Below are 25921 nucleotides of genomic sequence, written 5' to 3' on the forward strand. Positions count from 1 at the left end.
CCTATATATACAAGTAAGACGCAAACGCGGGAAGCGAACGCAGCTCGTGTGTGTGTGGTTGTGTGCGTGTGTGTGTGTGTGTGTGTGTGTGTGTGTGTGTGTGCTACAGCTGCGCCCTGTGTGTGTGTGTGTGTGTGTGTGTGTGTGTGTGTGTGTCATACTAAGACAGTGTCGTTGTTAAGCAGCGGCGGGTGGTGTAACAGCGGGACACACAGACATTCAGCCCTTGCTGTCTAGCTGCGTCAGCCCTTGCTGTCTAGCTGCGCCCTCTGGTGGCGGGCGGGTGGTGTAACAGCGTGACACACAGACATTCAGCCCTTGCTGTCATACTAAGTGGCTCACTGCGTTCGCAACAATAGGCACAATGATGTGCATACATATGCACATCATCTGTATGTGTAGGCCTACTACAGAACTACCAAATGCATAATATATATATATACACACACACACACACACACACACACACACACACACACACACACACACACACACACACACACACACACACACACACACACAGACAGACAGACAGACAGACAGACATAGACTTCTATTGAGAATGGGGAAAACCAACTGGGACAAGTCCTGGACCGGAAGTAGACATAAATGCATTGGACTCAGGCAACAGCCCAGTTTTAATGATCTTAAATCCCTTTATATTAGATTGTTTTGTAGTAATCGTTATATATACATTAAAAAATACTTTAGTTGTTACTGTAGAATACTTTAAAACAGTTGGCATGTAAAACAACAACAGTTGGCATTGAAAACAATGTATTTCAAACTCCAGCTCGTCTCAGTTCAGGCTGCATGGACACTCGCTCGAGCGCTCGGTTTCTGCCCCCTCAATATCGCAACTCTTCTATTAGATGGCTCTGCAGTATAATCCAAGCTTTCCACAGGTACTGCGGATGGAAAGCCTGGTGGTGACGCGTCACGCGAGGTTACTTGAGCCACCGTCTCATCGAATGATCATTCTACAACCGACAAGAGCAGTGAGCAGTCAGCCCGTCGTGTCTCTCTCCGAGGCCGGATGGTAAAATCCAACCTCCAGCGGATCCTGAACAGTCATTGCTTTGCTCGCGAAAAAGAAGGACACAGCAGTATTTTTACTACCATGGCGGATTTAAATAGTAGTATCTGTGATATGATTGGAAAGTAAGTGAAAGTGACACGGTGAAAATATGTAGCTTTAGCTAGCTAGCTAGCTACTAGCTAGCTGTGGTGTGGGGGATGGGGACCTAAAGCTAAGCTAACGAAGTAGGAACGGGTATTACACCGACATTGGCAACTTATGGAATTATGTGGCCTCGGGTGTCACTGTTTATCGGTGACTTATTTTATTGTCTATTGGTCTTTGAGTAGCTCTGGTCCATATCCCTAATTAAATGCCCGTTGCTGCCGTTGCATTTTAGAGCTATGGACCAGAGCTAGTCTTACACTCTAAAGAGGTTGTTCATTGTACTGTCACTGCCAGGTCACTTAAGGATAGTATTACATAGTTTATTTTTCCCCCTCAGCAATTGGGAAGGTTCCTTGTTTTTCCAGCTTTTCACATTTTGTAACTGGATGGCCATACAAATTAATATGCAACAGTTTGTACCTAATATGGGTTTAAATGTTGACAGGACTTTTGCTCTCAACATGCTCTCGCTTCAGTGAATTAGTTAAAATTGCGAAACTGGTTTGCGAGGTCCCGGAATGTGGCAGGTCACAATTTCGGGTGTAACTCGTCCAAATAAGGTTACATGACGTTGTTTGATTCATCTTTCGGTGATTTCACCCAACACCGCCAACGTGTTGGGTTATCTTATCTATCCCGATAACGTTTAAGATTGTAGCTGAGAATAATTTGCCATATTGGTTTGTTATAAATTTATTTAGACAAATGTACGTTGCTGCTACGATAGTTAAGTTTTGTCTGGCATTAAACCGTTAGGTTAATCGTCGAAAAATTATCGAATTTAATTTAATTAGGTCTAATTATAAAACACGCATTTTCTTTTTGCAGTTTATGCACAGAAATAAGTAAATAACCCAATACTAACGTAGCCAACGTTTACTTGAACATCGAGAAAAGTGACTCGGCTAGAAACCCGGATTTAAAGACCCAGTGAGTGGACTTCCTTATTCAAGAGAAACCTGTCAACCACAGTTGCAGCAAATGCAACACAAAAACAATTGTCTTTGAGTTTGAGATTATTATGATAATGTAATTACAGATTAACTACTTATTTTACTAAGTGTAAACAATGGGCATACGTACCCCCACCTGCGTTCTCACTCACACATTTTATGGTATTTCCTATGCCATGGTATTAAATCTGATGACAGCACTACAAAATAACTAGTGATTCGTGGATCTTCAAATTTGTTCGGTTAGGTGTTTTGATTGCATGTTGTGAGGTGGCTTCGTTCTCTATGCTGCTTCTAGTACATTCCTCATGAACCAATGACGACGGTGTCATATTCCAGGGTTTGTTACTCAGCACGGAATGTGCTCAAATATACCTCATTTCCATTCCATGACATCCAAAATGTCCTAACATAATAGTTCAAAATAATATGGTTGTAAAACACGATTAATGAATGAAAGGATCATCCAACAGAAGCTAATTACGAACAGCATTGTCTTGAAAGGTTGGTGATGACTGATGTGTCATATGGTTCCTTTTCTGTTTTTGGTGTAATAAGTTGTGGTTGAGAGAGATGGATGTCCCATGCAGGATTTGGAGTGATTGGTCAATGGTCAGACTATTTACTATTCACTATTGGGTAGTTGTCGCTTTAGTAAGTCAACTGCCAATCTATTGTACAGTAATATGACACAAACGTGAGCACATGACACCAATGTGACAACCCAGCTCTTGCGTCTACTCTGGTCCACAACTATCAATTCTGTCTGACTTATATTCTATTAAGTCTTTAAGATTTGAGGCAAATACCTTCTAAATCAGTAGTTCTCACTTTCAAGATTTCTTAAAAATATTGAAAAATAGCAGATGTACAAGCTCGTACAAAGTGACACGCTGTGAGGTTGTACTGCTATTTTTTTAATGGCCAACCCCAAAAATATAAAATGACTGACACAGATGCTCGATCAAATCAGATCACACAATCACGAAGCAGTTTCAATATCGGGTAGTAATATTTCTTGGTTGACCCAAAATATTATTTAAAATGTCTCTTCTGACGGTAATCATTGTGTTTACTTTGTTCAATAAAATAGTCTCCCTGTATACCGAGCTCTTTGGTAAACAGAAAATTGAGTCGGGAGAGGATATTACAAATTGGAAGAAGAAATGTTAACTCAAACAATTGTAGCTGATAGTTAATGGGTATTCTCTCCTAATTGGTTGAAATTGGCAACCCATTAGGATTTTTTGGCAGCTTGCTTGAAGACAAAGGGAGAGGTGCCCTGGGCGCAGCCATTACTAAGGTCTAACAATATAGTAACATCCAAGGAGGGGTGCCCTGGGCGCAGCCATTAATATGGTCTAACAATATCGTAACATCCAAGGAGTTGTGCCCTGGGCGCAACCATTACTATGGTCTAACAATATAGTAACTGCATCGAATTTAGAATACAAGTATATCGATGTAAACGGCAACATATCGTATTGTTTGACTTTGTGTTTTGTAATGCAAATAATCAAATCGTCAATACCTAGGACTTGTGCTTTGTATTTAGCAATTTTAAGAAGAAAAAAGAGGGGTTAGATTACTTTTCCAATTCCATGCAATATCGCTACCCTTGGTGTACTCTATTGATAAGTGTGTATTCTGTGTTCATATCAAGGTACAGGTTTGTTTTGTCCAAATATAATGTCCAATGTCCATAATTGTTTTTGGTTAGATTCTAAATGGTATGCTTATTCCATCGTAGAATGGAAATGGATGTAAGAGGGGGGAAACAAAATCACAATTGTATTCATCTGTGTATCTTTCATCTAGCATGTCCCTGCACTGTAGTAGTTCCCGCCACCCAGGGCCTCTGTGGTGTTCCTGATGCCCCTCACCCACCTTTGAAGATCCCAGGTGGGCGGGGGAATGGTACACGGGATCACACTCCTTCAGCACGGCCACTCTACTCAGTAAGTCTCTGTGCATGTACATGTGTGTATAGTTTGGAGTGGTTCCCAAACGTTTTAGCCTAGGACCCAAAAGAGAATTGATGTCTCCCCTCCTGGGACCCAAACAAGTGAAAATGGCCGATCAAACCCACAATGCATCTTTTCAGGATTTTTACAGATGTAGCATTTCTTCTGTGTTTTGCTTACTAGAAAGTGTTTACAATTGCAGCAGTAATGACAATTTAAGTATCAGAATTATATGCAAGTTCGAACTTGATGTGAGGTACATAGTGATGGGTAATATTGTCACTGTTGCTGTTTATTTATTTTGGGGTGGGGGGGATCTGTTACAGTTAGTATCTGATGTATTTGGATGTCAGGAGTAATGTGAGACTAATTAAAAAAAAGCTATTATCATATGCAGCAAGGCCAGTCATAACAGCCATCGAAATGGACATGCTTGGTGTGGCCCTGACTATGGGTGGGTTTTTTTCTCATAATGAAATTATATATATATATATATATATATATATATATATGAAAGTCTGTATATGCTAGCTCAAAGTCAGTGGAAATAATGGACAGAGGTTCCGCAAAATCACTGAAAAGTATATTGGTAGTGAGAAATATTTCAATATAGCAAAATATATAAAGATTATAATCTCCAAGTTATAGCCTTACACATTGTGATACGGACTGGATATACACATTTATACGTTTACAGTCACAAAAAAGGTACACATTGTTTTAGTATTAAGTGTACAAGCACGTACACAACTGTAGAATTTCTTGTAGTGAAATATACACCTCGATGTGGGAATGGAGTACTATCTCTAGCAGCTAGGACTTGAAGGATATCGTACATAAAGGCACAGAAAAAAAAATGAAATTGAACACACTGTTAACCTGTAGACACCCAGAACAATTTTACTTTCTGCCTGTTTGAGACAAAGCTCAGAGATTACATCTAACCTGTGTTGCTAATTGCCCCCCCCCCCCCCCCCAATATTGAACACATTTTTACATTTAAGTTAGGAGTCATTGCAACTCATTTCCCTCCCTGACTGCATTCGCTATCGTTTGTACTCAGAGGAACACATCACATCAAAATAAGAAACATCAGAACATGCTTAGATATTACCGTACACTAATAACATTGGCATTACTGTTATGTTTTTTGTCCCCAGGACAGGAAGTTGACTGTGACTGAGGAGCCAGCGGGGAGCGGTCGCCCTGGGATTCTTCACTTCCAAAGCCGCCCCACCGTTACCAAGGCGATACAATGGGATGCTGTGTTAAGCGGCAACGCCCTGTATGTGGAGATACCTCTTGACCCTCTTCCCGAAGGCAGTAAAGAAAGGTGAGACAAGAAAGGAGTTTATCCACTTAAACCCTATACCTTAGTAAAACGTCACTGAGATTCAACTGTAGCTGTTTTGTCTGTCTACACCAAATCTTTTGTGAGCTTTTTGATCTTGTCAGCAGGGGTGGCGAAAAATGTCTACATTTGTTCTAAAGTAGATCTACTAGTTCACAAAGCGTGTTGTGAGCTTGTAGATTGGATTTTTCCACACGATACTGTCGCATGACAAAGAAATCTAATGTGAACAAGGCAGGCTGCATGGGAATGTCTGCATGTAGAACCAAGATAAATGTGTGTTCACATTCCAGTACAATTACGTGTGTGTCGTGACATTTATTAAGGCTAAATCACCTCTTTTCTCTCTAGTTTTGCTGCTCTTTTAGAGTATGCTGAAGAACATCTGAAAGTTGTCAGCGTGTTTGTCTGCTTTTACAAGAATAGAGATGATCGTGGTATGTACCAGCACAGCCCTTGCATTCAAGCAATACCTGCATAGTGCATACCAATGTACCAATCTTACAAATACAAACATAAATACTTATTTGTTTTGAATGTACATATTAGCCAATACTTTTTCTAACATTCATGCTACTGTTCAAACCCTACAGCCAAGCTGGTGCGTACATTCAGCTTCCTGGGCTTTGAGATAGTGAAACCGGGCCATGCCCTCGTCCCACCTCGACCAGATGTTCTCTTCATGGCCTACAATTTCGACAGGGACTCCTCCGACGAAGAGTAACTCTCGGAACAACCGCTCCGCCCTCCCCCTATTCTATCTCCATCCCTCTATAATTTCTTAACCACTTGAAACCTAGCGTCTATTCTGGAGCAAACTTATTGTGAAATGGTAGATCTACAAGCCCGCAACACATGGTGAGCTTGTAGGTTGACTATTGTCAGCATAAAGATTTTGTGTAGAAGGAAAGGCTAGGACAAAGTAAGCCCTGGGGGACCCCAGTCAAGGTAAGTATATAGGGTTCAAGTGGTTAAAATCCCTTTTACATGTTTTACCAAACATCACTTATCTTCTACCATATACCATCAACTCCCAAACTTCCCATCTACTACCTTTCCCACATTTTTGCACCTGCCTCAGTAATATACCACCAACTCTGTAAAACCCTCCCGCTTTAGCTTCCATTCCCTTTTTTGTGACTCAAGTGCTCACATCCCCTGTACACAATGTTGTATTCCAAGGATAGTTTAGACATGCGTTTTCCTTTTTCCACGCATTTATCTTTATGTACGATTATCATTTAAGATGAATTGCTATATAAAAGTGTTCTTAAACTTTGAGCATTTTTGTTGCAATTCCTAGATGTCGGAGACTTATTACTTCTCATTCTGTTTTGTCTTTGTATTTCATATTCGATAGGTTAAGGATGATTATTCATTTCTTGAATGTACAACAAAAAGGTCATCAGGTTTACACTCTTGGGTACTCCAGCTTTTGTGTAACTGGCTAAAGGTGAACTGTAAACGTGTCCCTCATGTCTTCTCCAATTTGAATTACAAATGTGCATCATCAGGACCAGTTATTATAGAGCACTAATGTCATTTGCGAAAGCCTATAAAGTATTGTGAAATGTGTTGCTTTTAAGTAGCACCTCCAGTAATTATTTGGTACTTCATATCCCCTTTAGAGTAGCAAAGTGAGATGTAATGCAAATGTGAATGCTGTTGTATGAGATTGATTTTAAAAATGAAAGATACATAGACTGGGGTATCGGTACGTGTAAGGAAAGTGAATTATCCAAAGTGCTTTTTCTTTGTCATGTATACCCGATCTTAAAATTGCATTTTGTTTTGGTATTTAAAAAAATTGCTGTGACGTTCTGTTTAAATTAGCATTCCTTAACTTTTTTCACAATAGTAATTTGTTGTTCACCTATATTGGTACTGTTGTGCTTCTGTGATGATTAAAAAACATTACACATGGCTTTTTACTTAGAATACATCTTGTTCATGTGTGAAGTGGGTCATTTATAATTCTGCTTTTAAATGTTGACATTCCAGTGGTGTATCAAGATAAGCGCACTTCCCACCCAGAAACCAGTGCCAATGATAAATATTGCACAATCGACAGTCATGAGTAGGGTTTCTGCAGCTAAAAGAAACCTCGTTTCTTTGAGCAACATGGAGCAGAATTTGTTTTATGGGCTATGGTAGAATGTGGTCTGTAAAACTTTAATGCAGTGCACCAGATGAATATTGAATTATTCTTAGAACTTTGATCACATAATAGGAAATGGTTCTATATTCTCAAATTAATTTAATTTCTGGACTAAGCCCTTTCAATGAGCGAGAAGACTGAAGGCAGAACACAATTTAACAATCTTCCACACCAATGTACAGAAAAGATATTTGGTATGGAAGTGGATTTGTCATTTTAATGTTTATATTCTTGGTCAGGTACTTCTCTGGTATGGTTCCGTCTTCATGGTCAAAATTTAACTTTAAAAACATAATTCTAAATTATTTTAGTACTTAATGTTGCTCATATGCAAAAACAAATTAAACCCTTTGTAAGAGAAACTCAATTTCACAAAGGCTTTACCATGACGATTAGAAGCAGTGCCATTTTCTGGAATCAAAATATTTAATAGGTACATAATATCAAGTATTATAACATGTAAAAAAATTCAGATCACAATATGAAGCGATGGAACTCTTCAGGCTGGCTTATGCAGCAAGATTTTGAGGTCGCCACATAAAAATAACTAATGATTAAAAATAGAATAGAAGCAACTAAAATGAAAAAAATGGCATAAGTACATACATATTTGTAAGCATATAGGAAAATTAAAAGGTGACTTTTTTTCTTCAATAGAGTGCAATAATAAAAACCAAACCATATAACAACACTGAAGCCAAGCGTCAACACGACGTCTAAAGAACATTAGTAGGTACTGTAGATAGCAGGTTGGGGTAGAGGACAGGGAGATAGATAAAGAGAGCATAGCTCACAACAGAGAAAGAAAGTTCTATTAGCTTACCAGTCAATGCAGGAAGAAAATTATTCTGCTTGCTTAGAAGCGCTTTGAGCTGGAAATAATGCACATCACATATAGCTTTAGAGACCATAGTATCATAGTATTTGAATGTCGTTAAAAACAAAAAAAGAACCCTGAATTCTCAAAGAAATAAGGACATCACCACAAACTATCAAACAGCCAGCCAACAAAGAAAGTGGTGGGGTGGGGTTGAACACTGCGGTGTGGGGGTCAGGTAGACGTTTAATGAAGAATCCATCTGAGAGATGAATGCCAATTGAACAATAAGTGATTTCATGTTTACAGCAGCAAGTTACACATCACTGGCATTGTCTGCTCCAGACGTACCAGGCACTGGCTTATTAGCCAGATGCCATGAAGGCATGGCTAAACTGATAAATGTTTATGAACAAGGACCAGATTTCCTGAAAAAAAAAGAAAAACGAACAACAACAACATGTTCAATTTACAACCTTTGAAAAGCTATGGGACAGACATATGTAACATAAATATTGCAGTTGGGTATGCCATGAACCAGCCACCATGGTTAAAAAGAAAAATCCATCTAAAAACTAATTTTACTAACTATGCTTGCTAAATAAGATGGTGTTGGTAGTGAAGGATTTCTCAATTACAGTCACATGTTTGAAGCAGAGTGCCCGGACAACTGGTGTAGCACCTAGGCTCAATGTAGCCTGACGCGGGTTCGAGTCCAGATACCAACAGCCTTTGCTGCGTGTCACTCCCCATCTCTCTCCCCCCCATTTCCATACTATCAATAAAGGCATAAAAGCCCAAAAATAGATCCTTGAAATGTTTGAAGCAGAGGAACACTAACAGGAGCCCGGTGAACCCCTCAACAATAATCACAAAAAATAAATGCAACCCCAATGTGAAACAGCAGTTTAACTGCTTCACACTGTGATGCATTGGTTGGTAGCATTATCACCAACACAGTCTTCGGATAGTTTTCCATTATTGCACAGTTAAAGTGTTGCATTTCATGAATCAAATATGCTCCCATCGATTTTGTAAATAAAAGGAAAGTCAGAAACATGTTAAAACGGTGCGTTTTGCGCACAAAAGATACATACTTTTATGTATGTATCCAACTGAATGCATTTACTAGCTGCCAAATATGTATTTATTTGTTAGGCTATATCCTGGGATAATATAATCAGTATAACAAATAAATAAGAGATAAATAAAAATAATGGGGAGGGAAAAAAAGATCTCCTGAGATACTGTGTTGGTGTCAATAAGACTGTTGCAAATGTGTCCACCAGAAGGCGCTGCAGTTACACTATGCACACCTCTAGCATGGCTTGTTTGGATTGAAAAAGTTAAATTCAAAATGGTTTTAGATTTTGTTAAATCATCCGCATGAGTCAGTTGTCGCTTAAAACTTTTGATGATGCTCCATGATAATTAGTTAATGTCTTCCCCTTTTTTGGATTCTCATTGCACCCACACAGCATCGACTGCCCAGTTGTGATGAAGAGACTAGAATGTGTAATTAATGCAAAGGTGACTTCCATTCTGTGATAAAACAAGGTTATAGTATTGTCAGAACACTATAACCATCGTGACATTATATGATATTTCTATGATACACTTTGTATCATATATTTTATGATACTTTCAATCCGGCGTCCCTATTTTGGGCATGTCTATTAGCGAAAACTTCAAAAATGATCAAATTGCAGATCTACAAACTCACAATGTGTATCCGCCATTTTCGGCACGTGACACCATCGTACGACAAAGTATAAAATATACCTCGCCCATTAACTGCTCCTAGTATCTAGATGATTCCCAGTAGGACTAAATGTGTGGATCTTACATTTGTGCTTGCCAGCCGTACTCAACCATAGATCTCACACTAACGGTTCTCTCCCCGAATCCATAGACACTTACTGCTGAGACCTGATTGTCTCCATGTATCGTACTCTCATTTATCATAATAGTAATAAACCTAGTTTATTATTGTTCAGAATGAGATTCTGGTGTATTCCTCACTCCAAGTTTATTTAGCATACATCAATAGTATGGCCTAACTTTGTGGCATTTGACACAGATGAAAATGATTACTACTCTATGTGTTGGATTTGGATGGACAAAGTCTTTCACCCAAAACACAGAAGCTAAATTACCATTTCATTTAAACTAGATTGGTTGTATTAAAATGACTCTTTGATCATGTTCCACCAATGAGAGAACTATGATGTATGTGACTATGTGCACTGAGAACTATTAATGACTCTGGTGAAGACACCTGTGGTTGAAAAGTTTCAATCAATTGCCAAATTGACATTGTGCTCAGAACTAAAATGTTTTTGTTCAGATCCACTCGGTCTCATTTTGAGAGGCATAGCTTTTGAGAGATTAGCTGAAGCCCGAATTGTGGCAGGATTGTTTTACCCTCTTTGAGTCAAGGATTGTGGCCAGACAGAGGTCTCTCTCTTTGTTTAATTTATATTTGCGAGGGAAAATAATTTAGCTCATTAGTAATCAAATGTACTAACCTTCTAATTTGGGCAACCAAAATAGTGGCATGTGACACTGTGGTGTTTGTACGTCAGGGATATGGCCAGGGTTTTAGATATACTGAGCTCACAAGTCAGTTATACACAAAAGCATAGCAATATATATTTTATGAAAGTATAAAATGCTGTCATGTACAGACTGCACTTTGGAGTAAAAGTAAAACTTAACTTCTGGTGAAATTAGGCCCATTTGGTGTTCCATTGTGTACTGGCCTTCTGACTTTAATATATCCACTCGGGGCTCCGAACAAATCATAGCTGGGAGTTTGTGTTTGTAGAAATTACGGTAATCTTCCAGAGAAAATTGATCTCAGTGTCCTCCAACATAGCTACAGCCTTGGTGGAATGTAGGCAACATACTTCAGTCATTGTGAAATATAAAGTAAAGAAACTCAAATGCATGTAGTGCATTTGTAATAGATTACAGGGCTGGATGGCATATTTGCAAAAAGCAGATTCACATAAAACGTAATACGTTATTTATATTTGCTGCACACTTTTATGACCATCATGCCATGTTACTTAGATTATGGCTCGTTTTGTTGGCATGATAGCCATAAATTATGACTCATCATGAGAAGTTCTAAAATCCTGGCTACACTCCTATGTGTCTAACACTATGCCACATAACTCGCTGTTTGTTTTGTAATTTGTCATATTGCTATCTATATAAATACTTCTTCTCCCAAGGAAATATGGCCCAACCCATACGAATGATCATACCAGCATATTTTGATCTAAAAATGCATACATGGTACGCAAAAATGTTTGGCAGGAATATAATTGGTTATCATTCATTACACCTACAAGGGTAACTCGTTCAGTGTGAAGCCTCCACATCACTACATGACAACAGTGGACAACATGGCAGTGGGGAGATATTAACCATATTAATCCTGGCATCCCCATTTTGGGCATGTCATTATAGGCAGAAGTTCTCCAAAATAGCTTACCAGTAGGCCCATGTGCTCAAGATGAAAGTAGTCGATCTACAAGCTTACAGTGTGGCGTGATGTGAGCTTGTAGATCAGCACCATCGTTATAGAGCGGCTTAAGTAGTTTTTAAATGTAGGACACAAAGAGCAAGGGAGGAAAAATAAAGTGTTTGCGGTGAAGGTGAGGTACATAGCGTGTTGAGGGACAAGTTTTGGGGTAAGAAGTTCCTTGGGGATTGAAATTCAAGCTGGTGATGATGCCAATGGAGACAGTACGTTCAACAGGTGGGGTCATCCTGTTGAGTGTGCGTGTGCGTGCGCGTGCATGTGTGTGTGTGTCTGATGATTGTACATTGTAAATTACTGTATGTATGCAATATTACATTTGACTGTGGGTAAGTCTGAGCATATGTAATGCGCCTTTACGTGAAGCTCTGGGGTATTTTCACCGTGTTTAAGGAGGTGCACAAAATGGATGCATTTGTGACCTCATCGGCCCTTGCTGTAGCCAGGGAAAAACTGGTCCAGCAGCATCTGAAGCGTCTTGTTGAGAGTCATGACGTAGTCCTTTCCCAGGTCATGACGACACGCAGGGCAGGTATACACCTCCGCACGGAAGGATCTCTGGAGACAGGTCTAGAGGCAGAAAGAGGAATACAGAGAGAAGAAAAAGAGGCATTTGTTAACATTTTACATGTCCGGATATACTGATGTTTGTTTTAATGTAGTGGGCATAACTATCGAGATTTCAATCAGTTCTTCACTTTATTAGAAACAGTAATATAAAAGGAGCAAACACGCCGCCACTAGATGTCACACTTTTACAACACTATTGTTTCATAAGGTTCACTATTTCCCTGTCACCTCTATAATGCAACAAAGGAAGCAGTCTTTGTAATCTGCAGCATTGTAAGGCGATGGCTGGGTAAAAAGTACCATACCATTCTTGAGTTTTGAAATCCGAGCAAAGCTGGCAAGTTGTTAAAATGAATATTCCAATTCCAAAATAATAAAATTGTTTGGGAATAGCAATACACATCTTTTTAAAAGCTCTGACGTGTCATTTTATTCATCTTATTCATCTTCATCAGAATGTTATCTATATACCCTTTAACCCATTCTGACCTGAGATCAGATTCTAAAAATGTCTTCTATATCCTGACAGTTTTCTGAAAAAGCTATGTTTCTATGTCAGTCGTTCTTAGATTTTTCAAAAATAGCAGACCTACAAGCTCGTAGCGCCACAATGTGGCGCGCTATGAGTTTGTAGATCTGCTATTTTTCAATAGCTAAAGCATAACATAATGCTAACACCAAAAGGGGTTCCCGCCCCAAAACGGGTTAATAAACAAAATGAACTACCTACCTTACAAACGCTGTGTGTACATGTGGTGGTGATGGGCTGGAATGCCAGCTCCTGGCAGCACACGCACATAAACATCTGTTCCACCTTGCGCAGGAAGTTGGACTTTCGGGGGAGGATAATAGTTTGGGGATCACATACATTAGGGATGGGAATTTGTTTCACAATTAATTAACATCAATAATAATAGCATCAAGCTCAAATCACTTGATATAATGTATCCATAGTTTAAGCCCTGCTAGTGACGTGAGTGTTGGAGTGTCAAACACTTTGGTCCCAAACAACAAAAACTACTGGCCAGACTGCCATAAAATATGCTGTGCGCCTTAAAGGGACACTTCACCCTTTTTGCAAAAAAATATATGTTAATGACGTTTAGAAGCTTTAGAACACTTTCCTGGAGATCTTTATGTGTGTAATATGTGGTTTTAGATATTTTAGATTGTAGCAGTGAGCCTGTTGGCTCTGATGTCATGGACACTGGGCTCACTTCCTTCCTGGACTACATGTTGTCTCAGTAAGACAGCTCTCCCCTATCCACAAGGAGGAGCAGTGCACCAAAGAATTATGGGAATTGTAGTCCAGGAAGGTAGTGAGACCAGTGTCCATGACATCAGAGACAACAGGCTCACTGCTACAATCTAAAATAACTAAAACCACATATTACACACATAAATACCCGCAGGAAAGTGATCTAAAGCTTCTAAACGTCATTAACATATATTTTTTTGCAAAAAGGGTGAAGTGTCCCTTTAATGCTGTGGTCTTAATGGGACAAAATGCCAATATAATAGGCTTGGAGCAAGTTACATTCACGCCAAGGACTAGATGATTTATCCTGTAGAAAAATGTGTTAAAATCATGATGATTTGTTTATTACAGAGTTTACTAATTTATCTCAAACCCAATGCAAAAAATGTCATTGGTAATCTGCGGTAGGAACCGTTGTGAATTCTGGGTGGGCCTACAAAAAGACAGCACCTCTAGCATTCAGTAAAACAATTATAATATAATTAAAACTATTACACTGCTGTTCAGTAGGCCATTAAAATATATATATATATATTTATGTCTTCTAAGAGGAATCGAGGGATGGAGTCCAGTTACTTCATTCATACGTTATAGACTTTAAGACCCATTTACACTGGCAGACAAATCTAGCCTGAATCAGATCTGTGCCACAATCGAGATTGAAATCCGATTGGTTTAAATGAGTCCAACATGTCACATGACTCATTTAAATGAATCAGATTACAATCTGGATGTGGCTCAGATCTGATTCAGGCTGGATTTAGACCTGGGCAGACAGGCGCGGCTGTTTTCTGCTGTCTCCCGACAGAGTTGGATTCAATAGGGATATATATCTTATTCATGCATGTTTATACAGAGTTGGAGTGAATTAGGCTACATATACCTTGTTCATGTGTTTTAGTAGGCAATTATATTTACCCCATTTTCTCCCAAATGTAGTCGTTATTTAGCCAATTAAGTCCACATTTCTGTGTGCTGCCACTGCTGTTCACGTGTGTTAAAACAGAGTTAATAAGGATTCATACCCAGTGCATTAGAATACATATCTCATTCACATATTATGTTAGACAGTGTTGTAGTTCAGTTGGATACATACTGGGCCCTCCTTTGAATGTCCCATGGCCTCATCCCAGAGTTTCTTGTTGGCTCCATCCTCTTGGATTAACTGTAGCTGCTGCTCTGACAGCTTGAAGCCCTCCTCTATCTTGAGTATCTTCACCCGCTTGGAGGAAGGCTCCTCTGCTGGTAATCCTTCTGCTAAATACACACACACACACTGTAAGTATGCAACACCCTACATTCAGATTTATTTTATTGTACAGCGGTGTCCAATGCCCGAAATAGCCAATGTTTTATAAGCTTACAACATGTGGGGATGTGATGTGTTGTGATCTTGTATATCAGCCTCAGGAGTATAGACTAATCCACCACAGCTGTATCATTAAGCACAGTTTGACCCCTCCATATTGATTGCTTACACCTGGCCTACAGGGAACCGCTCTATGGATTAGTCTATAAATTAGGCATAACACCTGGACTTGAACTTTAGGAATGAATGCACCCACCAGTGTCCCTGGGTGTCTTCTGCCCTCCGTTACGCTGTGGCTCCTCCTCCTCAGCGGCCATTAGTTGCTCTTCCTCTTCTTCATCTTCTTCCTCCTTGACCTTGAGGTTTATCCGTGGTCGGTTTCTCCCACCGCGTCGCTTTCCGCGCGTGGAACCGGCACTCTTAACACTGGCCTCCTTCTTGGTCTTGTTAGCCATGGCCTCTACGTAGCCAGGTGGATACTGCACAGAGACGGGGAACATGGTGAAATACAGTATAAAAGCCAACTGTTGTGTTCAATTTATACTACTACAAAGTAGTATAAATTGAACAGAGCTTTCTTTGTAGTCAGAAACTTCAAGCGCCAACCTGAGAGATGATCGCAGATTATCATCACAAAATGTGTGCATACTACACTGATCAAATATGGAAAAATCACACCTGTGTGAACTGAGCGGTCCAGTGTGTGTGTGAGAAAATAAATAAAAATAAAGCTAATACAACAATTTATTTATGATAAGTGATTGTACTAGACCGGTTCTAGAAGGGAGGAATAGTGCCATATAATTGAGGGTAAAAGCAATTTTATTCCATAATGTTTGAGTGGTGCAACCACTCCAAGGAACAGCAATGTCCGTGTTCACCTACCTATGTGTTGGTTCACCTATGTGTTGGTTCATGTGTCTGTGTTGGTTAATGAGCACGAGTATATGACTCTGACTACCAGTAGGGGCGCTGTTGTGCCATAAATAGAGAGGGATAGTGCTGCAGCCTGCTAATGAGAGAGAGAGAGAGAGAGGTGGGGTTGGGGGGGGAATTGCACCACTCAGTTCACACGGGTGTGATTTTTTTTTAACTCACTGGATGTATTACTTTATTCATTATAACCTTTAACCACTAAAACCACGTATACTTTGTTGGCTGGGTTCCCCTAGGGACCAATATCTCTAACCTGTACAATTAGTCCCAGTTTCTTAATCCTTTCCAGTCCCTCGGGTGTCCACGGGGCAGGCTCCAGATCATCACGTCTTAACAGGTACCTCCACACCAGGAAACCACATTTCCCAATCTCTGGCCAATATTTCACCACCTAGTCCAGATACAAACAAATACTGTAAGTCTCAAAAGAACACTTCTATGTCACTTCTGTCGGGCAGAAACCTCACATCTCTAGATTTAAACTTTTTTCCAAAAGTTAATTAATCATACAAGAGTAACATTTTAAGATGGTGAAAATAGCAGATCAACAAGCTCACAACATAACACATGCACTTGTAGATGGGCTATTTTCACCATCTTAAAGATGGAGTGCCACAATTTCTTTCCAGTTTTCCATGCGTCTATGAGGTGACAGTACTTCATCAGACCCCCTGGTGTGGTATTTATGTGCAATTATGTCTTCCCTTTGTATTTAGGCTTTCTTCCTGGAGGCTGAACCTTGACAGTCAAACGTGCCAATGAAATAAAGTCATAGTGTGACGTACAATTATCATACCCACCCACACACCTCCCCCTCATTTTCATTGTTTTATCATAAGACAACCTTGTGGGCAAACGCACATGTGTGAACAGCTGTCAAACATTCATTTTGCACTTCACCAGTTAACAGATGTGATCAATGGCTGAATTTTATTTATAAAGACAAGGTGATTCCCTCACCCCTCTCTTCCAGTAACCTCGCGTCACCAGGCCGAGTGCGTGTGTGTAGTTCACATTTAGCTGATGACTGCTTCAGTACCAACTCAGTCCAAGTCATGGGGACACCGAAAGCAGCAGCACATTGAGACAATCCCAATAAGACAGTTGGAGTGGCTATGCCCCCCCCCCTTCCACAATGAAGAGGGCATTACCTCCTTGTCCTTGGTCAGAATTTTGTAAACAAATGGGCACTGGGCAGAGCCATGGGCAGTCGTTTTGTAAGGACCCCTCCTTACAAAACGACTGCCCATGGCTCTGCCCAGTGCCCATTTGTTTAGGGAGGGACTGGATTAGGTTGGTGGTGCTAAGGTGTAACCCACGTATACTTCATGAACTGGTGGGCATGTCTACATAAAAACAACATTTTAACAAATACTGTACCCTTTTTTGATTTTTATATAATAATACCTGATGATCATGTTTTAGGGTGGAAAGAAATCATGGCACTCAATCTTTAAAATGTTTTTAAAACTAATAAAAAAATGAATGTTTTTGGACATACATGTACACGGTTTCCAAGGTTATTAGAGACTGACTACACTGTTCCCACACCTAAGTGCAAAACGGTCGACAGCCGCAGACAGAGGAAGCTGTGCGCAGGTTTTTAGACAGCTGGTGGATGGAAATTAAGCTCCACCTCCGCGGACGACTGACACGGAGGAGAGCGTTTCCGGGAATCTGGCCGTCGCGCAAGTCGTCCGCGGAAGTGGAGCTTCTATTCCATCCACCAGCTGTCTAAAAACCCGGAAAAAGAAGCTGTGCGCAGCCGAGAACGTGCGTGGCTCTTTAGTAAGTCTGGCAGCACCTCCAGTGGGTCTAGTGCAGTGATTCCCAAACCTTTTAGTCTGTGACCCACATTTTTGTTGACGTCTCCTCGGGACCCAAACTATTGAAAATAGCAAATCTACAAGATCGGCTATTTTCACGTTTTCTAATTTATGGAATTTCATAGATTTTTCTATTATTTCTTCATGAAATTGCTGAAAAAAAAGTTTTGCTTTTTTTGGAATGTTGTTTGAAAAGGTTTTGAAATAATAATTAAAAACATAATGTAGGAAACGAATGTGTCCGTAACCCACACATGGGAAACTGTTTGGGAAACATTGGTCTAGTCCATTTTGGGCGGGAACCCCTTTTGGTGTTTTAAACATTACGTTATAATTTAGCTATTGAAAAATAGCAGATCTACAAGCTCATAGCGCGCCACCGAGTGGCGTGCTACGAACTTGTAGGTCTGCTATTTTTGAAAAATCAAAAAGCAAACGTTTTTTTTATTTCGACGTCAGGCCTAAATGGGCTAGAGTAGTACCTTGTAAATGCCATCGTAGAAACATTGGTCTAGAGTGACTCTGGAGTAGTCCGTACCTTGTAAATACCATCATAAACATTGGTCTAGAGTAGTCCGTACCTTGTAAATACCATCATAGCGGTTCCCCTCCTCAGGGGCATATTTGCTGATGCGTCGGCCCTTGGAGCTGCGTATAACTCTCACAGGCTTCCCGGCCCGCCAGTTCCTGGACTCTGCCCCATCTTTGTCGTTCAGAGGTGCGTCGCAGTTCGATGCCAGTGCCCTACACCAGAGGGCAAGAGCCATGGGATGTAGTAGTTACTGTATGTCTAACTCGGTTTTGCACTCAACGGCTTCTCCAGGGTTTTTCCAAGATTTGCAGAAGGCTTAAGGCCTATTCATAGTCTGGATTTTCGGTGGTGAGGTGACCACCGCTCCGGTGGTGAGCTGACCACCGGAGCTGAAATAACGTTGAGCGGTGGTGAGTAAAAACAGAGAGAAGGACTGGAGCAGTGGCGGTGGTTTGCTCTTCACCGCGGCTCGTGACGTCATGTTGTAGTTCGGTGGTCACCCCACCACCGTAAATCCAGACTATGTATGAGCCTTCAATCAGAACCCTGAACTATCGGTAAATATCTACAAATGTGAACCTTTCCTGTGTTTTGCCTTTTAGTCAGAAGCTGTAAAATTGTAAATCATTTTCAAAAGATCTATTAATCATGCAGTGACACTCAGTGTTAATTTATTCATTTGCAATTCTGATATGTTTATTTAACTCAAACCCAATGGGTACATGATTTGTACACTGAGGAGGACTCTACTGTGCATATAAATTACGATATAAACTACAAATAGCATTTTTCAACAATGCTGAGTCAAAGCTTGACCCCCAACCCCAAACAATCAAGCAAGAAATTCCATCTGACAATAATCAAGTCCACCGAGTCCAGTTCGATCCCCAACATCTTGCTTTAGTACAATGGTGACTGGGTGGTGTGTGGCGCATAGCCATTTCTGTCGTCATTAGAAGCAATTAAATATTCCCAAGGAGGCATTTCACAGAATGAAAGCTTATCGTCATGATTTAAGTTCAAGTGTAGTACCTATTCATGTGGGTCAGGGTCTGGTCAAACGAGTGCTCGCCAATCCGCTTGTTTCCCGAGAGGTCGCGCCCCCCACTTCCTGTGTAGGTAAACTCATCTCCCCTGTCCTACAGGTCATGCCCACAAATTGCACAGGTCAGTAACTGTGGAACAAAAACACTCAAAACGACATTTTCAGCCGATATCCATGCAACATCCTGTCAATTCAGACACCTCTTAATGCTGCAACCTGGAACTTATTTTAATAAATAAAGTGATACACAATCCGTGTGAGAAATATAGACCTTGGTGTCAGGTTGACAAGTTGCACTGCCTGAAGCTCATAGTGCAACATCTCCTCTGACCAACTGCCTTATTAGAAATTCTCGTCTCTCGTGTGGGAGACCTGGGTTCAGGTACCGAGTCGGACATGGACTCAGTCTCTAGTTGATTTAACTGTTTAGACTAGAGACTGACTTGTGCGTCTAGTGTAGTCTGTACTTTGTAAATACGGTTGTAGCGGTTCCCCTCCTCGTGAGAAGGGGCATAATATGCAATGGATTATAATATATAATGCCGACTATAATACTGCCGTCAAACTACTTCCTCAAGGAACTTCAACAATGAAGAAAAGGAGGGAGTGGAGAGTTTATAAGGACAACAAAACGATTTAAACAGATGGGGTAAAGGAAGAATATTCACGTGGAAGGCATCGTTTAAAAACATCAACAACCCACCACTTCATCCTCAAATCCCCCGGCAAGCACAAGAGAATAGGAGCCATCATTACTGCGCCCGTGGATGCCGCCTACATGTGGTCTGTGTACCCCCGCTTCGCTGACCTGCAAAGATGCACATGGATGATATGAGGATGACGAGGGGGAGAGAAGCTTACATAATATAGAAGCTTAAAGGAAATGGTGCCGATTAATATATTTGAAAAACATACAATAATCACAATAATAATAATGTGATTGCAGTGTTATCAGGTTGCAATGTTATCAGAAGGAACTCTTTAGACCATAAAAGCTAACCTGTACTCTGAATTTCCAGGTGGTTCCAACAGGAACGCCGGGGACAGGCCCATAGTGATTGGAAGGAACAATAGTGCATTCCTTAGTGCGACCCACACAGGCCATACCCTGCAAGTGCAGAGAGTAACAATCTACTGTAACTTAAACAGAAACTCAAACTTGAGGGGAATTATCTTTTAAAGTGTTTAAAGTTTCATGTCACATGTCGACAATTCTATATCATAACTTCAGTCCTGCTGACCTTAATGACATATCTATCTGCACTAAAAGACTGGCACTCTTTGTTCAATTGCAATTCATGAAATTGCAATAATATGCAATTAATAATAATTACTTTGACTTTTTACTTTTGACTGTACAGTGGCAGTTCATGTCCAGTTTACCAAGGGGGAGATGGTTTAAGTATAGAGAGGGGTTCATTCCGAGCCTCGTCTCCATCAGGTGGTACTTTTAGTTGTTCATGACTCACCTTCCCCCAGTCCCTTTGACTCCCGGTCGTTGCAGAGGGCATTTTGGCTTTCTTCTTGCTGGCTTTGAGCTTCTCTCCTGCTTTGATCACTTCACTTGTGTCGTTCTTACACGTGGGACAGTACCTGAAGGAACACAGGGAACTCAGTTTGTGGGACAGTACCTGAAGGAACACAGGGAACTCAGTTTGTGCCGTCATTAGCTCTGACAAAGCTACAGATGAAAAGGCCAAACAAAGGGCTTTAAACATCTAAAAACAAAAGGCTCAGATAAATAATTGTCATCAGATCCTCAATGTTAATTTAAAGTCACTTAAGTCTGACACTGTTTTGTATGATTGCTTGTCTATTGCCTCTGAGACAACTGACACTTACCTGAAAATACCTGATCTACAAGCTCACAAAGTTTCACATCGCAACGTGTTGCTGGTAGATCCAGAGTGACACTAAGCAAGGTAATCACAGCGAGCTTGTAATATAGGGACACTAGAATTCATGTGGGCAAGAATTATAGGCTTAGGCTATCTGAGCGAGCAGAGGCTATTTGAGCCCAATTTGTTAGGTATAAACGTTGCGATGCGTTGTAATCTTGTAGACCTGCCATTTTCACTGAGTGTATCGCCTCGGAATAGGGCCGCTAGGGTTCATGCAGTTAAGAATTATAGGCCTACTGTTCCGAGCGCCCCTGATCCGTTCCCATTTCGCTGGTCCCCCACTGGCTTTGTTTATTTGGGTGTTCATATAACTCCCCTATTTGAACAAATCTACAGTGCCAACTTTACTCCACTGCTAGATGTCATAAAGTCTGACCTTGATAGATGGGCTTCACTGCCACTGTCTTGGTTGGGTAGAGTGGCACTTATTAAAATGAACATACTACCAAGGTTATTATATCCACTCCAGATGGTCCCTATTTTCCTCTCATGTAAGGTGGTCAAGGTTATTGAGGGCTGGTTAAGCTCGTTTATCTGGAGCAAGAGAAGGCCCAGGTTGAAGCTAGCAAAATTACAACTGTCTGTCTCTGAAGGAGGGCTGGACCTCCCCAATATAAAATGGTATCAGACAGCTGCACAACTACGATTTGTAGCAGCATGGTTAGAGGAAGATCAACCTTCATTCTGCCTAGATATTGAAACTGCACAGTGTGATTGTCCTCTCCGGAATCTCTTGTTTCTCAGAGATCCTACAACAGCAAAGAAATATTGTAAAAACCCAATTGTTTCCAACACATTAAAGGCATGGAAGGTGGCAAGGCTTTTGGAGCCAAAGTAACATCACCTCTTACCTCAATTCAGGGGAACCCAGACTTTCCATGGGTTTAATTATTGGAGAGATAGCGGTATAACAACGTTAGAAAATCTTTTTACTGGTCCTATACTCATGTCATTTGATCAAATACAACAAAGATATGACCTACATCGCAGACATTTTTTCAGATTTTTACAGGTGAGGGATTTCATTCTCAGACGCACAACACTATCAACTAATTCAACTACCTCTCCAATTGAGAGAGTGCTGACAATGTGTTTTACTAGAGGGTTTATAAGTATTCTGTATGGCATGTTAAGATCCAAAACAACTGTTGACACACAAGATGCTAAGAGGAAATGGGAAAGTGATCTTGAGGTTGGTGTGAAATATCTGAAAATGCCAAAAAACTTTCTGTGTGTAATAGAGCTTGGTCGATTCAGCTAATACACCGATTACAGATCTCACCTAGCCTTCGCCATAAAATGAACCCTACTCTATCTCCTCTTTGTCTTGAGTGTAAAACTGAAGAGGGAAATTATATTCACTGTATATGGTCATGTCCTAAGATTAAACGATACTGGTTGGGTATCGTGCAGCAGTTGAATGAGATCTTTAATATGGAGATTGAACCCGACCCTATGTGTTTGATTCTTGGGCTGCCTGATGACAAGATTGTTAACAAGTTCCATACACGTCTGTTTAATCTCTTAACGTATGCTGCTAGGAAAAATATTCTGTTGTCTTGGATTAATGAGAAACCACCAACAAAAAAGATTGGCACAAAATAATCATGCAGTGCATGCCATTGGTATTCCTGACCTGCCTGCTACGCTCCACCACAGATACCTTCTATAAAATATGGGACCCATATTTGAGATTTGTTGGCCCTCAGTTAGCTACCACCTTGACCATAGGGTTCCTGGACAGAAGCGATGCCACTAACCTTGATGGATAAAGTTATGTATGTTATTGTTATGCATGTATGTATATGCATATCTTTTATTTTCTTTAATTTTCTCTGGAGTTGTTAACCCATCTAGACTTTTAAGCACCAAACTGAATGTGTCCATATTTGTATATTATTTTTGTATTTTATTTTTTGGTATATGTGTATAACTGTCATTCCACAACGTGTCTGAGCTGAGCTGTCTGTTTGTTTGTTTGTTGTTTGTTTTTTCCTGTCTTGTCTTTGTCATTGTCATAAAGAATGACATGCCCAGAATAGGGAAGCCAGGGACACCGTGATTCTGTGTGTTTTGTAGAGACGGAAGGCAGTTCGCACGCAGATCTCGTTGCTCCCAGAAGCACTTTATTGTAATTTCAAGGTTACAACGCTTCGATCCCACGTCCCGGTCTTCGTCAGGTATGACGACCCACATGGGTCGAAACGTTGTAACCTTGAGATTAAAATAAAGTGCTTCTTGGAGCTACGAGATCAGTATCATTCCTTCTTCTATGTACGTAGCACCTGTAGAATGCTTTTGGTATGTGCGTGCTGCTCGTTTGGACTCCATTTGTGTGTGTGTTGTCTCACCAGTCCTCGTCATCAGGGATGGTAGCTAACGGGGGGTTGAGACAGTAGATGTGGAAGGCCATGTTGCACTCGTCACACAACAGCTGCATGTGAGCGTCCTGCTTGCCACCACACACACAGCACGAGCAGAAGCGGCACTCCACATCTGGGTCTGCTTTGCAGTGCTTACACTCTATGCCACTCTTTCCTGGAGAGAGAGAACACACACACGCACACAACCAGCATTTTGTTTGAAAGTGAATGTTTTTAAGTGCATTATTTTTCTTCGTATTTTCCCCCAAGGCATAATACACGAAAAATACACAGGTTAAAAATGACACACCTGGGCAATTGTATTTTGTTGCATGCCGGTGTCGCACGCTGAAAATAGACTGACAAGACTGTCAGACAAATGTTTTATATATTTTTGTCAAAATAAGTTTTAAATTGCTCTATATTCATTGCTATTGAGTGTTTGTTCAGTTTCCTTGTCTCCATCTCTTTAGTAAACAGAAAATGCATCATCAGGTCAGGATACCAATTTGATCCCATCAGGAGAGAGAACTCGCACAGGATACAGCTTAAACAAGTGGAATTTGAAATGACACACAAATAAATGAACTAGCAAAATCTTGAACATTACATAAACATAATCTCCTGATTGGCTGAAATTGCCAACCCACCTGGGGGGGGGCACTGCTCTATACCAATGATTCGCCATGCAACTCCTTGCAGCCAAATGGTTGTGAGTAGTTGAATGCAACCATTAACCCAGTTGCAAGGAGTTGCATTGGTGCGGTTTGGTCCTAAAACGGGCTGTGTGTGTCTATTGTGGCATGCATGGTGGCACATGTGCCTATATGTCTGTGCTCTGTGTATGTCTGAGTCATACGTTTGAATTGTCCATCAGCAGCAGAAAGGGCACGAGCTCCTGGTTTCTCCACCTGGTACACCTCGTCCAGAAAGTGAATTTTACAATCCCCTATAACATCCAATGGACCCCTGTGGAAGGGAGCCAAAGACAATGATGTGTGTGAGGGTGTGTGTGTGTGTGTGTGTGTGAACCAAGAATTGGGAGAAAGAAGGGAGAAAGACATAAAAACCAGTGATGAAGTCTCATTTAGAGAAGATGTAAGGAAGTTATACTAGAGAGGTGGTGCCTATGAATGCAGGTACAACAAATTATGAACACATATGCAGTGTATATCTGTACCCTCTACACAAGGAAGACAAACAACAATAAGCCATTGAGATAGATATATTTACACCGTCCACCTCACCCCAGCAGGATTTTGACACGGAGCTCCTTGTTAGTCCGGGAAGTCTGTTTCAGGGCCTGAACCTCGGCTTCAAACCAGAAACCCCTCTCCTCGGGTATCTCCATGTTGTAGTTCACCATCACCAACAGGCCCACCTTTAGCTGGTCCCATCGCAGAATGGTTCTGGCCCGTGGCCGCACATCTACCGGTTTCATCGGCACCACGCCATTCTCTGGATAGCTACAGGAAGGGTAGGGGCAGAGACAGAGCGCAGGGGGTTAAATCTAATCTTTATACAATTATTACCCGTCATCATCACAGGCATTCTCGTCTCTGCTGGTTTTCTCATATACTGAACTCGCATCTATTCTTGTTCTTGGGAGGTTTGAGCAACAGTAAGAGATAATTGTTATAACCCATTAACCATGGTTCTAGTATAACGATTACAATAATAACAATCAAAGGAACCAATTATAGCAAAAATGAGGGAGGTGGTGGGTCAGTTCAGAATAAGAATCACTAAAGAAATCGGCAAATAAGCTTAACTGTGATTTATTAAAATCAAAAGAAAAATCAAGTTCTCGATCACAAAATGTTCACTTAATGAAATCAAAATAAAATAAAACTCTCAAAAGGTAGGGGTGTGAAGTCCAAGTGTCCTAGCACTGTCCAAACTAAACTCAATGTGTCAAACTAAACTCAGGTGTCCAAAAAATAAAGCAAATCCAAACCAGTCTGTAGAGTGTGGCCAGTCTCCTCAGGCCACCTTAAACTCCTTGGTAAAGTCTGGTCGAATATCCAATATCCAAACTCCAGGAATGGGAAGAAGGTCTCTAAATCCAAAGGTATAATCCAATATTAAGGGAATAATCCAAAAAGGAAAGAATGGCAAGACTTGGGAAATATTCCTCAGAGTCAATCTCTCCAGGTGGCCCAAACATTCTGATTACCCATCACTCCATCAGCCAGGTGAGCT

The 25921-nt window shown here is 40.7% G+C and overlaps 2 protein-coding genes across 4 annotated transcripts in view; one reads left to right on the forward strand and one right to left on the reverse strand.

Annotated features, from left to right (window-relative positions):
* The first annotated feature begins 855 nt into the window (after positions 1 to 855).
* Positions 856 to 7378, forward strand: oaz1b (ornithine decarboxylase antizyme 1b). The gene is given in 6 exon segments (XM_083793455.1): positions 856 to 1161; positions 3958 to 4009; positions 4011 to 4097; positions 5264 to 5436; positions 5806 to 5891; positions 6048 to 7378. Coding segments are annotated over 6 exon segments (654 nt in total). The 5' UTR covers positions 856 to 1036; the 3' UTR covers positions 6179 to 7378.
* Positions 7379 to 7815: 437 nt separating this feature from the next.
* The window catches only part of uhrf2 (ubiquitin like with PHD and ring finger domains 2), a 41253-nt gene continuing 23147 nt past the window's right edge, over positions 7816 to 25921 (reverse strand). The window contains exons 4-17 of one of the 3 annotated variants that reach the window (XM_083793203.1): positions 24967 to 25185; positions 24579 to 24688; positions 23708 to 23894; positions 20925 to 21048; positions 20456 to 20563; positions 20159 to 20263; positions 19443 to 19549; positions 18460 to 18622; positions 16306 to 16443; positions 15373 to 15595; positions 14904 to 15064; positions 13280 to 13381; positions 12363 to 12549; positions 7816 to 8857 (exon numbers count right to left, since the gene is read on the reverse strand). In XM_083793203.1, coding sequence (XP_083649329.1) covers positions 12403 to 12549; positions 13280 to 13381; positions 14904 to 15064; positions 15373 to 15595; positions 16306 to 16443; positions 18460 to 18622; positions 19443 to 19549; positions 20159 to 20263; positions 20456 to 20563; positions 20925 to 21048; positions 23708 to 23894; positions 24579 to 24688; positions 24967 to 25185 — 1894 coding nt within the window. In that variant the 3' untranslated portion in view covers positions 7816 to 8857; positions 12363 to 12402. Of the gene's footprint in view, positions 12550 to 13279; positions 13382 to 14903; positions 15065 to 15372; positions 15596 to 16305; positions 16444 to 18459; positions 18623 to 19442; positions 19550 to 20158; positions 20264 to 20455; positions 20564 to 20924; positions 21049 to 23707; positions 23895 to 24578; positions 24689 to 24966; positions 25186 to 25921 lie in introns of all 3 variants that reach the window. The other 2 variants (XM_083793204.1, XM_083793202.1) reach the window with 2 other exon arrangements.

Source organism: Protomyctophum parallelum, assembly GCF_964188405.1.
Source record: "Protomyctophum parallelum genome assembly, chromosome: 21".
In the NCBI taxonomy this organism is placed as follows: domain Eukaryota; kingdom Metazoa; phylum Chordata; class Actinopteri; order Myctophiformes; family Myctophidae; genus Protomyctophum; species Protomyctophum parallelum.